The sequence below is a fragment of the Anneissia japonica genome, unplaced genomic scaffold (genome assembly GCF_011630105.1).
Source record: "Anneissia japonica isolate Jap-2015-1 unplaced genomic scaffold, ASM1163010v1 scaffold2392_len1475705_cov187, whole genome shotgun sequence".
Lineage (NCBI taxonomy): Eukaryota > Metazoa > Echinodermata > Crinoidea > Comatulida > Comatulidae > Anneissia > Anneissia japonica.
The window spans coordinates 582,340-594,925 of record NW_022751777.1 but is presented as its reverse complement, the minus strand read 5'-3'; the positions used below and the strand labels follow the sequence as shown (position 1 = coordinate 594,925).

The 12,586-nt window shown below is 34.1% G+C and overlaps 1 protein-coding gene across 1 annotated transcript in view; it reads right to left on the bottom strand.

Annotated features, from left to right (window-relative positions):
* Positions 1-3,918: 3,918 nt before the first annotated feature.
* LOC117121817 (tyrosine-protein kinase receptor Tie-2-like) overlaps positions 3,919-12,586 on the bottom strand; it is a 13,938-nt gene continuing 5,270 nt past the window's right edge. Inside the window, exons 7-14 of the mRNA XM_033267124.1 lie at positions 9,508-9,645; positions 9,269-9,403; positions 8,622-8,897; positions 7,655-7,975; positions 6,639-6,721; positions 5,826-6,060; positions 5,092-5,187; positions 3,919-4,698 (exon numbers count right to left, since the gene is read on the bottom strand). Of these exons, the coding sequence (XP_033123015.1) occupies positions 5,156-5,187; positions 5,826-6,060; positions 6,639-6,721; positions 7,655-7,975; positions 8,622-8,897; positions 9,269-9,403; positions 9,508-9,645 (1,220 nt within the window). The 3' untranslated portion in view covers positions 3,919-4,698; positions 5,092-5,155. The remainder of the gene's footprint in view (positions 4,699-5,091; positions 5,188-5,825; positions 6,061-6,638; positions 6,722-7,654; positions 7,976-8,621; positions 8,898-9,268; positions 9,404-9,507; positions 9,646-12,586) is intronic.

Genomic DNA, 12,586 nt, shown 5'->3' with positions numbered 1-12,586 from the left:
TATGTCTAGTGTGTATAAGAGACAGGGCGTACATGTTGTACACATTTGAGCTGTAGCATGCTAACATGTAAATAATTGATTTTTCCATCATTTTGTTGGTTTTTTGATGCAAGTGGAGAAGGTTGTTTGGTTTATTGGAGGGTACATTCAAAAATGGGTTTTCGTCAAACCATAGACATCCCTCCTGGTTATACAAGGCCCAAAAAAATTCAAGAATGTGAGATTATATTTTAATCATACCTTATGGTTTTCTTTCCAACATTTTATTTATTTTTTTAAATATGGTATCTAAAATGTTTTCAGCCATATAGAAACATTATTTTCATTGTATTGATAGTATAGTTATTGATATAAATATTTTTGTATACAGTAGTTATTATTATTATTATTAATGTTTTATTCTTTTAACATTTAGATGAATATTTAGTGGTGTGTGGGTATTTACTGAGGTAGGTAGTTAGTTATGGTGTGTGTCTGTAGAAATGTAGTTTTAAGTGTTTCACATAAAAATGGGCATTACAGTAATTAAGAAAGTGTATGTGTTCATATACATATTATTATGTTGATACAAATAAATGACATTTATTTTGTGATATAATCGTATACTGTAGCTAAAACTATTTAAAAATACTAATTCATGGTTAGGAAAAACCATAAATTTTCATTGTAAATTAATGTCGTTTATCGCTCACAGTAACAGTTTTAAGATTGAGGATGTTTACCTGTTTGTTAATCGTAGACAATTTGATTGCGTGCTTGATAATTATCCACTCATTGAGGGGGTGTTTTTTAAATTGTATCAAAGATACTAGAAATACAAGATAGAGCACTCGCAAAGCAAAAGTGAGGCGGATATACGCAAATCCAGTCGTAAGCGGCACCCTTCAGTTTTCAGTATACAGTATTATCAACCTACCTTTGTACACACGTTTATCCAGTTCACATCCAGACGTACAGGGCGGCCTTCTATTGCTAAGTAAATCCAGGCGTACGCGGCGCCCTTCTCTTTCCGCTAATGATGGAGACTTTATCACTAATCAGAATCCGGTCATATGATTCCGCGATTTTATGTCTGTTATTTTATTCTTTTTATTTATTTATGCCTACTTGTTTGTATCTTACGGGTGGCAACGATTTCTTCCTCCGCCAAATGGGCCGCCGAAAGAGGTTATGGATTCACCGTGATGTAAGTTTGACAGAAGTTTTTGAGATCCAGCCGTACGCGGTGCCCCATTGTTTGTATTTCCAACATGGATTTTAAAACACTTTTTTCTCTGTAGAGAACTCTATCTTGTATTTCTAGTATCTTTAATTTGTATTCACTGTTAGCAGTCTCGTCTCTGCCAAAATTAAAATTATTTTTGGTTATAAAAATGTATATACTTATATATTATTCAGTTCTGATAATAATGAAATTTATTTTGATGTACTTTAATGACAGAAATTATGTTTAGCTTCTCGCTTATGGGCATTAATGAGACATCCGTTTGTACATATTTACCTTCCTGAATGATGGCTGTCGTAGACTTAACTCAAATAAACTAGAATGCCCGTAGCGCCCATGCCCAGTTTCACACCCACGATCGTGCAACTGCGTAGAACTTAGCATAAATGTACCGTAAATATTTGAATAAGCGCGTAATGAAACATTTTCAGAAACGGTTCAAATAAATAAATAAATAACATAATGAAGGCACAAACATATCCTTATATAGGCCCTAGACGTTTATTTACGGCCTACGGTAGGCCTGTCGAAAACTACGGGGATACGTTAGATTGGTAAAATGGGAACAAGGATGGAAAGGGCCATGCCATTATTTTTTTAATAAGAGCCATTCTGGAATAAGAGCTGTTTTGGAACAAGCACCGCTCTGAAGCCTTCAAAAAGGTTATAAGCACAGCCGCACTTATTCGATGATTTACGGTACGTAATCATGTGTTTGTGGGACCAGCACATAATCCTGGCCTTGTTCTGATTGGCCAGTTGTCAAGTTTAGTTGGCTAGAACTAGTTGCCATGTGCGTGTGGAACTATTTCTTTAGACTTTGCATTATCTTACGTAGGTATGCAATAATTGCCACGAATTTAAAGAACTAAGGTTTCAGGCATAGCCTATATTCAGTTGTGTACAGTATGTATTAGTATATATTATAATGAAATTTGAACTACACGTGTTTGTTGAGATAAAGCCATACAGTTTGCTTTTTATATATCAACATCATATTTGTATTTTTATTGCAGAGAACTTATATAATGTATTGGTGTCTTATAATGTGTCAATATTCAAATTATCCTCATTTTGCATCTTGATGCTTATTGCCTGTGACACATTTTGAAAAAGGTCAGTTTTATAAAAGTTGATAGGTTGTTTTATTTCATGCAATCTCGATAAAATAAATATTAAGAAAATAACAATGATGTATGTCAAATTGACGATTTAAACTATTTATTCAGTTGTAGTTTTCTGATAGTGATTAGTACGCCAAATGATGATTATGACGGCGGCAGTAACGGCGGCGACGACCGACGATAGCGGAATACCATGATGATATATTATAGCAATGCAGTTTATGATGATAATCTACATTTCCTGTATAGGCAGTTGATCAGTGGTGACCCCAGGATTTTTCCGATATCCCCGAAGGGTGGCCGATTTCCCCCACGGCTGCGTAAGTGGTCGTAGGCAGCCAGGCGTTGTTCAGAATCCCTCGTCGGAGAGGTCCAGATGTTGGAATCCCCGGAGGCTCTAAAATTTAGGACTTTAATCGATAATAATGTCAAAAAATATTCAAAATATAAATATACATTTTTTCTAATGAATTGATTTCTTTTTCTCCGACTATGTGGAAGCGGATTTTCCTGAGGGAATGCCTGGCCTGGCCCATTACTGCCTCCACCTTATTCTGCAGTTGATAAAGAATAATGAATATAGCATCAGTATTTATGTAAAGCCTTGGTGTGCTGTCCTGTCAAAGAGAAGAGGGGGAGTTTGCCACAGCAAGTATTTAATATAATAATAGTTTAGGATTTCCTTTTCAATTAATTAACATAATTTAATATCGGTCCTACTTAGGACTACTAAACGATATGGCAATCTGGGGAGGGATGTTAGAAGTGGTTTGGCGCAGCGGTGGGAATCCCCTCGCTGTGCATTTCTCTTGTGTCCCTGGTCAAGGCACTTTATCTGTATTGCTTCTCTCCACCCAGGGGTATAAATGGGTACCTGGTAGGGTTATATGCCAAAATGCGCTGATGTAGCTGCAGGAGATTGAGTTTGTGTTCCATAGGCGTTTTATCCAATGACCAATGACCTGGGGTAATGTAAAGCGCTTTGAGGCCTTGTTGGTTTTAAGGGCTATATTATAGGCCCTATTTAACAAAAAATCTATTCAACTTCAGTACTTTATAAGGTAGATAATTAAAATGGAAAGATTTTGGGGTAGACATTTTAACAATATGAACAATAATATAAACACCATTGACATTTTATTTACCAAGTGTTGAAGCGTGTATAATAAGCATAGCGAATGATATTCCCTGTCTCTATTAACCTGAACAATTTTTCTTTTGGCCAATGACCAATGACCTGGGGTAATGTAAAGCGCTTTGAGGCCTTGTTGGTTTTAAGGGCTATATTATTGGCCCTATTTAACAAAAAATCTATTCAACTTCAGTACTTTATAAGGTAGACAATTAACATGGAAAGATTTTGGGGTAGACATTTTAACAATATGAACAATAATATAAACACCATTGACATTTTATTTACCAAGTGTTGAAGCGTGTATAATAAGCATAGCGAATGATATTCCCTGTCTCTATTAACCTGAACAATTTTTCTTTTGGAAGTTGGATTCATATTCATAGAATTATTTTGTATAAACTAAGAGAAATGTTAACATATAGTTGTCCCTTTGTCTTACTATGTATATATTTAAGTAATTTAGTACACCCTTAAATTAAATGGTAAGTAGTAAAAGTTTTGTAGTAAATAGTTGTAAAAATATACGGAAAATGAGGAAAAGTGGAGCCTGGATGCGACTGGCTGAAATGAGTAATTTACCATACAAAAAAAAAAAAAATAAAACCTAAAGAATATGAGATTAGACTATATATTCAAAATCAATTAAATTTATCAATCCTTTGTTCCATTATAAATACTGAATGTGTGTAAACAAGGAACAGATATAATTTACATCTCGGTTTTATAAACTCTAATACTAATTTTTTTTTTTTTTTTTGGACACAATTAATTTTTTTTTCTTTCTTTTTTCGTAATCTTACAATTATAGTGTTGTCGATTAACGTTGGAGTAATACCAATGTCATAGCGCTACTTAACATTACATTATGCCGTGGATATGCACTAAAATAATTATCGTCATATAAGAACTTGCTTTAATATGAACAAGTAATAATAATTACATACACACTTCAGATTGTTCACAATTTCCAAGGAATAGGCCTAATTAATTGTCTTTAGTATATTCAAATATTATGATCGTACCCGGCCTTATCTTTTAAGGGTATTGGTTTAATTTCGGTGTATTGGTCATCAATGCAAATTCTTTGGGAATACTTTGTATATCCACTTTGATTTTCGGCAGCTGTATGTGTAGAAGAGATTTCAAAAACCTCAATGTCTTCACCTTTCGTCGCTTTATTCTCTCTTTTCTTGCCTTTCATTACTGTTGTCCGTCTGAAATAAGAAGTTAATGATAATGTAATGTAGCACATGAGCTAATAGAGATATTGCTCTATTTAGATAGCCAGTGTTCTTCCAATAATACATTTTAAAAGAAGGGTTCAAATTGAGTTTCACTCAATTTGGTTGGAAACCAGTGGCGGCTATGGCTTCCTGTAAGGTGTCTGGGGGAGAATCTCATTGAAATTTCGACATATTTGCGCTTTTAAAGATTACTATAATTATTATGAATTTTTCAAATGCTTTCCGTTCAACTTGTTTCATAACATAGCAGCCAAGTAAGCGAAATGTATTAATTGGTTTTAACAGGAAGAAAATACTTATTATATTCTGTTAGTTTATCATCTAAAATATTAATATACCGTATGTTAATAAAATCTACCGTACCTTCGTATGCACTGCACTAAAGTGTACACCAACAAGGAAGCGAATAAGGAGCCTAAGATGATAATTACAACCAGGTATGTGCTTGCTCTGCAAGATCTATTGAATTTAATAAAAGGATTTCTGATTTTAAAATAGAGGATGGACTCGTGAATAATGGTACCGTAGTACATGGCAGCAAACCTTCAATTTTACAGGTTTTTTGGTTGATTGCTTGACGTTGTAGGGAAGTAGATTATTTTTATTTCAGACAATGATAAAGCTTGGTGTTCATACAATCGCTACACGCTATCGGCCGAAAGCTTTCGGTGAAGCCTGGTTTCTATAAAATCGTTACACTGTCGCTACAGTGTTTTTATGCAATCGATGTACTGCGTAGCAGTCCCCGACGCAATAGGCAAGGCTCCCCGAATCGACCGACCATATCAGCTTCGAAAGCAAAAAGCTGTGGGCGGTAGCGTGTAGCGATTGTATGGAAACCAGGCTTTATATGATGTATAAGGACCTTATACAAATTCATTGATGTAAGATTTTGCAATTTTCCAAGTTTTTCCTATAGATTAAACGAAAACTATATATTATCCCTCTAGTGAATTTAAATGTTCATTTTGGTGTTGTCCAGATCAAAGTTTCTGAAGGGGTGGGAGAGGGGAGGGGAAGGGGGTTGGGTTGGTGCAAATCAATCAACCACTTTATTGAATTGAGGTATAATAACGTTTTATAGAGCAGAAACATACTTGCATCTGATGTTGAATGTATTGTTCTCTCCACAAAGTTACTTTCACTGTCCTTATTAGAAATCGTCACAGCAATTACGTAATCAGTGCCGTAGTCTTCAAAAAGAAAAACTGCTTTCGGACCCTGATATAATTTGACGTATTCAGTATCTTCTTCATTTTCTATCTTGACATATACAGTGTAGTAATATGTTAAGTCTGAGCATTTCAAGACGCTTTGTTGGTGATGGGTCTCCTGGTGATGCAATACAATGCAAGTAAAATATAAATAATATCTTGTATTATCCAATAGAATAATTTAAGTACAGTAGAATAAAGAAAGTAACAAATGGAATCCCTTTTGGTTGTTTTTTTTAAGAAAGTAACAAATGGAATCCCTTTTGGTTTGTTTTTTTTTTTTTTTTTTTTTAAAGGGAAACATAATAAAAATTATTATGCAAAAAATTCAGTAAGGATGAAGATTGATGATGAAGATTGATTAAGCTCCCTAAAGTAAAAGTAGTTTGTATATTTCGATATTAACAAAGAAAAAAACAAAAAACAATCATTGGTGAAAGAAGTTCATTTAACATGATGGTGTGCCAAATAACACTAAAAATGTGCAAGGCGTAAATCACTGCAGCATTTGGACAATATTGTTAAAACTTTCGATAAATTATAGTGTATGCTTATTGTCTCCACACATCTATACATCTATAATAATAATAATAATAATAATAATAATAATAATAATAATAATATGGAGACAATAAGCATACATTGTCTCCATATTATAGCTAACATCTATAAAGCAGCCTTTGAAAGTATGCTTACCAGCCACGTGACTTTGATGATATTTGTTGAATCTGTTCCACATTGGGCTACCTCCCAATTAACGTTCTGTACCGAATCTGGTTCTTTTAAGAAAGTGAAGGCGATGATAATAAATACAAAAGTCAAGTTCAGGTATTTTTGGATCATAATTTATTTCACACAAGTAATTCGTCCGCTCCACTTCATAGCGTAAGTGATGTACAGCAGAGATAGAAGTTATAAAGTACCACAAAACATATATAAAATAATTGTAAACATATATAATATAAAATACATAAACATAAAAACAGTATATGTTAGCGTTAATATTTCAACAAACTTACGTTTGTTTATCATGTTGTTAAAAAACGGCCCATAGCCTGTTTGTGGGCTGATGCAATGCAATTTCCCCCCTCCACCAAGCGTGGCGTGTACTTTATCTTTCTTTTATTTAGCCATCCTTTGATTTTTGTTCAGCTATATATAATTTACTTTCTTCTTCCCAATCTCTTAGAATAGAACGGATCCATAGAAAGCCCAGCCCAGCTGCCATTTGGCCTGGTTCCTTACCTATCCCCTCTCCAGAATCAAGAAAAGCAAGACAGGACCTATAATTTCTTTATAAATGTCTCAAATTCATATTTTAATTGTAATCATGTCTATGTTCCTGTCCGTAATCTTCGTTGTAAACCACTTCTTAATGTTAAATTCTCCCGTGACATTGTCTATAAAAATTGTCTGGTTTTGTAGCCTTTCTTTAGCTTATAATTGTTGTCTTTCTTAAAATATTCTTGATATTTTACATTTTAGTTTTAATCGATTTAAGTGTGACATTATTTGAAAGTTATTGCTGGTTGCTGTCCTTATCACGATTCTTGTAACGTTTTTATTGACATTTATTGTTCTTTCTTAATACTGCTTTTATATTATCGTTTCACATTTTAAATATATTGTATTTTATATTTTATTTCCATCCTGTTATTGGTATTTTAAACTGGTGGATGCAATAAAGAAATAAAAACGCTGTGAATGTTTACCTCCGCAGAGCATTTCTGCAACAGCTCGTTGTTTCCCAATAGCTCCTTGCCCTCCATCTCCATCTCTTACTGCTGACACAGCAAATGTGTAATTTGTTTCCCAGTGCAAACCTTCCACAATTGTAGTTAAACCATTTACTATAGATGTTTGTTCCCAATTGTCATCGTCTTCGTCGTCGTTTGTCTTTCTGTAATAAAGGATGTAACCGATGATCGGGCCGTCTCCAGTGTTTGTCACATTGTTCCATTCTGTCCATGAGACTTCAACCACTGAACCAGACAGAACGACTGCTTGTAGATTTCCATTGTAAGACGGTGGTCCTAAAGACAGCACATTTCTTATCTACGTTAATCTTTATCTAAATATTTTCCCTGAGAATGCTTGCAAAATAATAATTAGCAAAAGAAATTTAAAAAAAATAGTACATAGCTTATTTTTAGTATTTTAAATCATGCTAATAATGCACAATTAAATAGAGTAAATGAGAGCAGTCACTCATAGAGTGCATATCCTCCGCCCTATGCCCGATTACTAACAATATACGATAGGCAAAAGCATCAAGAAAATAATGGAATCACCCTTCCTATTCAGGTACAATATATTCTTGAATACTACTAGAATACGAGGGGCGATTCTATTATTTTCTTATATGCTCGAGGGCAAATAATTGAATTACAATTACTTTGATCTTGTCCCTTGACATTTTTTTGAATGTTGTCTTTCTTCGATTATTATGTACCATTCGACTACTAAATTTATGATGATCCATTTATTTGTTTTTGCGTAATCTGGCTAATAGACAGACAGACAGCAGTAAATACTTAACCTCCTTGGCGGAGGTGATAAAGTAATTGTGATAATAAAATACTTTTATGTATTGATATTTTGTTTTGCTTTTTTATATTCTCCATTTGTGGAGGCTATTTTGAGTAAATTTAATTGAATTGAAATAAAACAAAAACTTACGAAAAATTACTGAAGTAATTTCTTTTTCTGCGTATTCACCTTTTCGTTGAATAATACATGTGTACTTGGTTCCAAACACGGCGAGTACGTTAAATATATATGTTTTTTTCCCACCATCTTCTTCTGAATAAGCCCAAGTTGTGTTTTCTGTGTGATCACCGATGGTTACTTGAAGTAGAATGTCGATAGAAGCTGACGAATCGCTAGTCGACACAATGCAATATATGTCTGTCATGTGACCATAATTTGCTGGAGTAAACGCGGTATCAGAAATTCCTTGAAAATAAATGAACTATCTTAAAATGTACTGTACTTTATATAATGTATTCCGATGTCATAAGTTAAATATACGTAGATTTATAGGCGTTAGGCCTGGCTTCACCTAAATGTTATTTCACACTAAGTATTATAGACCGTAAAAATATACAATACATTCGAATAATTTATTTATATATTTATACAATTGGGTTGTGTATTACTGATAATATGCCTAATAGAATGATAATAGGCCTATTTATAACAATTTTATAACTTATAATTATTTTCATTAAAAATGCATATTTTGGTATTTACTTAGGCCTAACATTACTCGTTTTAGCACAAATACTGAATTAACATGTTACTATTATTTTCCCCATTAAATATACCTATCTCACACGTTTTGCCCAGCCAGTTTGGATGACATGTTCCCTCTACGCATGCTCCTGTGCGAGAACATAACGTGCACGGATGCGTGCATGCACTTTGTTCACAATTCTCACCAAAGAAGTTCTTGGCGCATTCTGAAATGAATGAAAAGTTTCATGCAAATGTATCATTGGTGTATTATTTTTCGATTCTATCTTGAAGTGTCTCATATAACAAAAAAAGTTATTTTCGATCCTACCCTGACAATTTGATCCCGTCCATCGTTCTTGGCAAGTCGTGTCACTGCCGGTACACCTCCCGGTATACCTATTACATGTACCACTATTACAATGACATACTTGAGAACATCCTGCTCCAAATGTTCCGGCGGAACAAGCTACAAGTTCAACAAACGTGTTGTCAATCAATCAATCAATCAATCAATCAATCTGTCAGTCAGTGAGTGAGTGAGTGAGTCAGTCAGTCAGGGGGTGGGATAAGTGAGGGAGAGAGTGAGTGAGTGAGGAGTCAGTCAGTCAGTCAGTAAGTCAGTCAGTCAGCCACTCAGTCAGTCAGTTTGTCAGTCAGTCAGTCAGTCAATCAATCAATCAGTCAGTCAGTCTGCCAGTCAGTCTGCCAGTCAGTCAGTCGGTCAGCCAGTCAGGTTTATGTCCCGCAATAAAATTAGTATACATAAAGTATTACAGGTTAAGTTTCTTCAAAACAATTGTAGTGATGCCTGACATAAAAAACGAATAAATTAAATATTAGAGGTGCTTTTATCAAAAATGAATTCCTTACGGTTTTAATTAAAATAATACAGAGGCTGAAAGAATGTTAAAGTACATGTTAATAAATTCCAAATTTACGCTCATAGAAAAAAAATGCTTTGGATTTAAGACTTGTCCTGCTGACGATAGGTAGTTGATATGATGTGGTTTGTCGTGTTAAAGACCACATTTTGGGACCTGGGCTTTGATGGTCTTTCGCGGCTTTGGTCTCTAATAATCCCTATAATTAAAGACTGGCACTAAAAGTGGTCTTAAGCATTGCTATTTAGAAAGAAATTAAGAAATGGAATAGTAAACGTAACAACATTTTATTCAAAGTACTTCAGAATGGATTTACAGTTACTATAATTATGCTGTTATTGATTTTTAATAAACCATTTGGGTATTAACACATCAAGTGCTGCGCTCATCTTGATACCGAAATCTCCATTACAATATTTCTAACAATATCGCCCTACTATTAAACTATCAGTACAGGCCTATTCAATAGAGCACTATACGCAAAATATCATCTTATGTTGTGTATTATTTTGATGTGTATTCATCATTATTTTTAAAAATGTATCAAACCTCTATATTTGTAATGTATTCTTCATTTAAAGGGATTTTTTAAAGTTTAGTTGGGCCGCGGCTCCCCTCCCCCTCCCTTTGTACACAGTGTTAGTATTTTAGAGCTTGTTTTTGCTAGCCAATATTATTCTTTCCTGGGATCACTCAAAATCAGCACTCGTTATACATAATACTATAATTATAACACATAGGCCTAAGCATGAATTGTTTACGCAGATTGGAAATACAAATAGAACATGGTTTGTTATAACTCATTTCGTTGACTTACGCTATGTGATAGTCAACTTCGAGAACGCCGTGGCACTTTTATACGATTAGGCCTAAAAACCAAAAAAAATAAAACAAAACGAATCAAAAACACACAAAAAACCCCCAACAAAACAGAGAGTTTGGTGAATGATTTAAATGCTGTACAATTTCTAATTCACTTCTACTATATTATATGTTTGTGACCCCTTGCTCTGATAGAAACCCACAATAAACGTCTATAATTAATAAACGATATATAAACCTAATGCAAAATATAACATTTTTCTGGATCACATAAAGGCTTTACCGCTCAGGGGGTGGATTTATCAAACTTACTTAACAAAAAAGTCAGCTAAACTTTGTCTTAAGTGAATAAATCCCAGGCCAGGTCTTTTTAGATACAGAAATGTGATAATGTATGGTTTTGTTTTTATCTTTTTGCTAACTTTTTAGTTTTGTTTAATAATACTACTACTACTAGTGATGATGACGATAATTATGGTAATAATGATAATAGATACGGTAATAAAATAAATAATACTACTAAAAAGTGAAGAAACTTGTGCTAAAAGCGAAAAATATATTTGTAATTTGTCCAATGATTATAATAATTGTCGTAGTTCAAGCTTAGTAAGCTATAGTTAGACCTAGTTGTCCTGGGTTACCTAGGTCTCTATGTTTGCCGAAAATCCCTGATAAAAGATCATGAGAAATGTGATGATGAATTTTACTATATAAAAGTGTCATTTCCTCAAATCTTCTCACCTCGCTCCCAACCAAGGTGGGACTGAGGTGGTTGTTGACTCTTGAGCTTTGAAGTGTGTAAAGTAAATGCATTAAACGACAATGTTTCTAAGTTTTATTTTCTATGATAGGCCTACATCACACATTAATTAGATGTCTGTGGTTGCTGAAGATCTCTTAATAAATGATCATGAAAAAAGTGTAGGCGAGTTATTTTGACATATATAAAATGGTGATGTGAAGATGAATTTTACTATATAAAGATGTCGTTTCCGGCTATCTCGAGCTACTATTACCTCAAATTTTTGCATCTCAGCCCCAACCATGGTGGGCTGAGGTGGGTCGACCCTACTATATCTGTCAAAGTCCCTCCCTGGGCCACCTCTCTTTTAAATTCCTATATCCGCTACTGTTGAGTTATTTTTATAATTTTTGCGAATCCTGCTAATATTATTTATGATGTGGCTATTGCAATTTTCACTTTATACCCTCAAAACAGTTTTAAAACGTCCAGAATGCGCTACCTCCCAGGGGTCTTCGCCACGCTCGGTACTACGTACCTCGCAAGACGGCTCCCTCCTTTTGAAAATTCTGGCTACGTCCCTGCACCGGTAAGAGATAATAATTCAGTGTTACCACGATAACTAAATTTTGGTGAGTACGATTGGTTTCATACTTGGCAGGATATAAGTTGGTAATAAGATGACGGAGCATATTGCTACGTGTGTGAATATGCTAATTGCTCTGCTTAATTAATATTCCACTGGTAATTTAGGCTTGTTACCATGATAACTAAGGTTTAGTAATCTGGCAATTTAGGTTCAGGAGCTACTACGAACGAAAGTTTAAGCTAATTTCCTTTATAATTCCCATCCATACAAAATGTATAATTTTATTGAAATTTTAACATTTCTTCATGTTGTTTTCGTTGTTGGTGTTATAATAAACTGTTTGGTACCACGATACCTAAAGTATGGTAAGTCT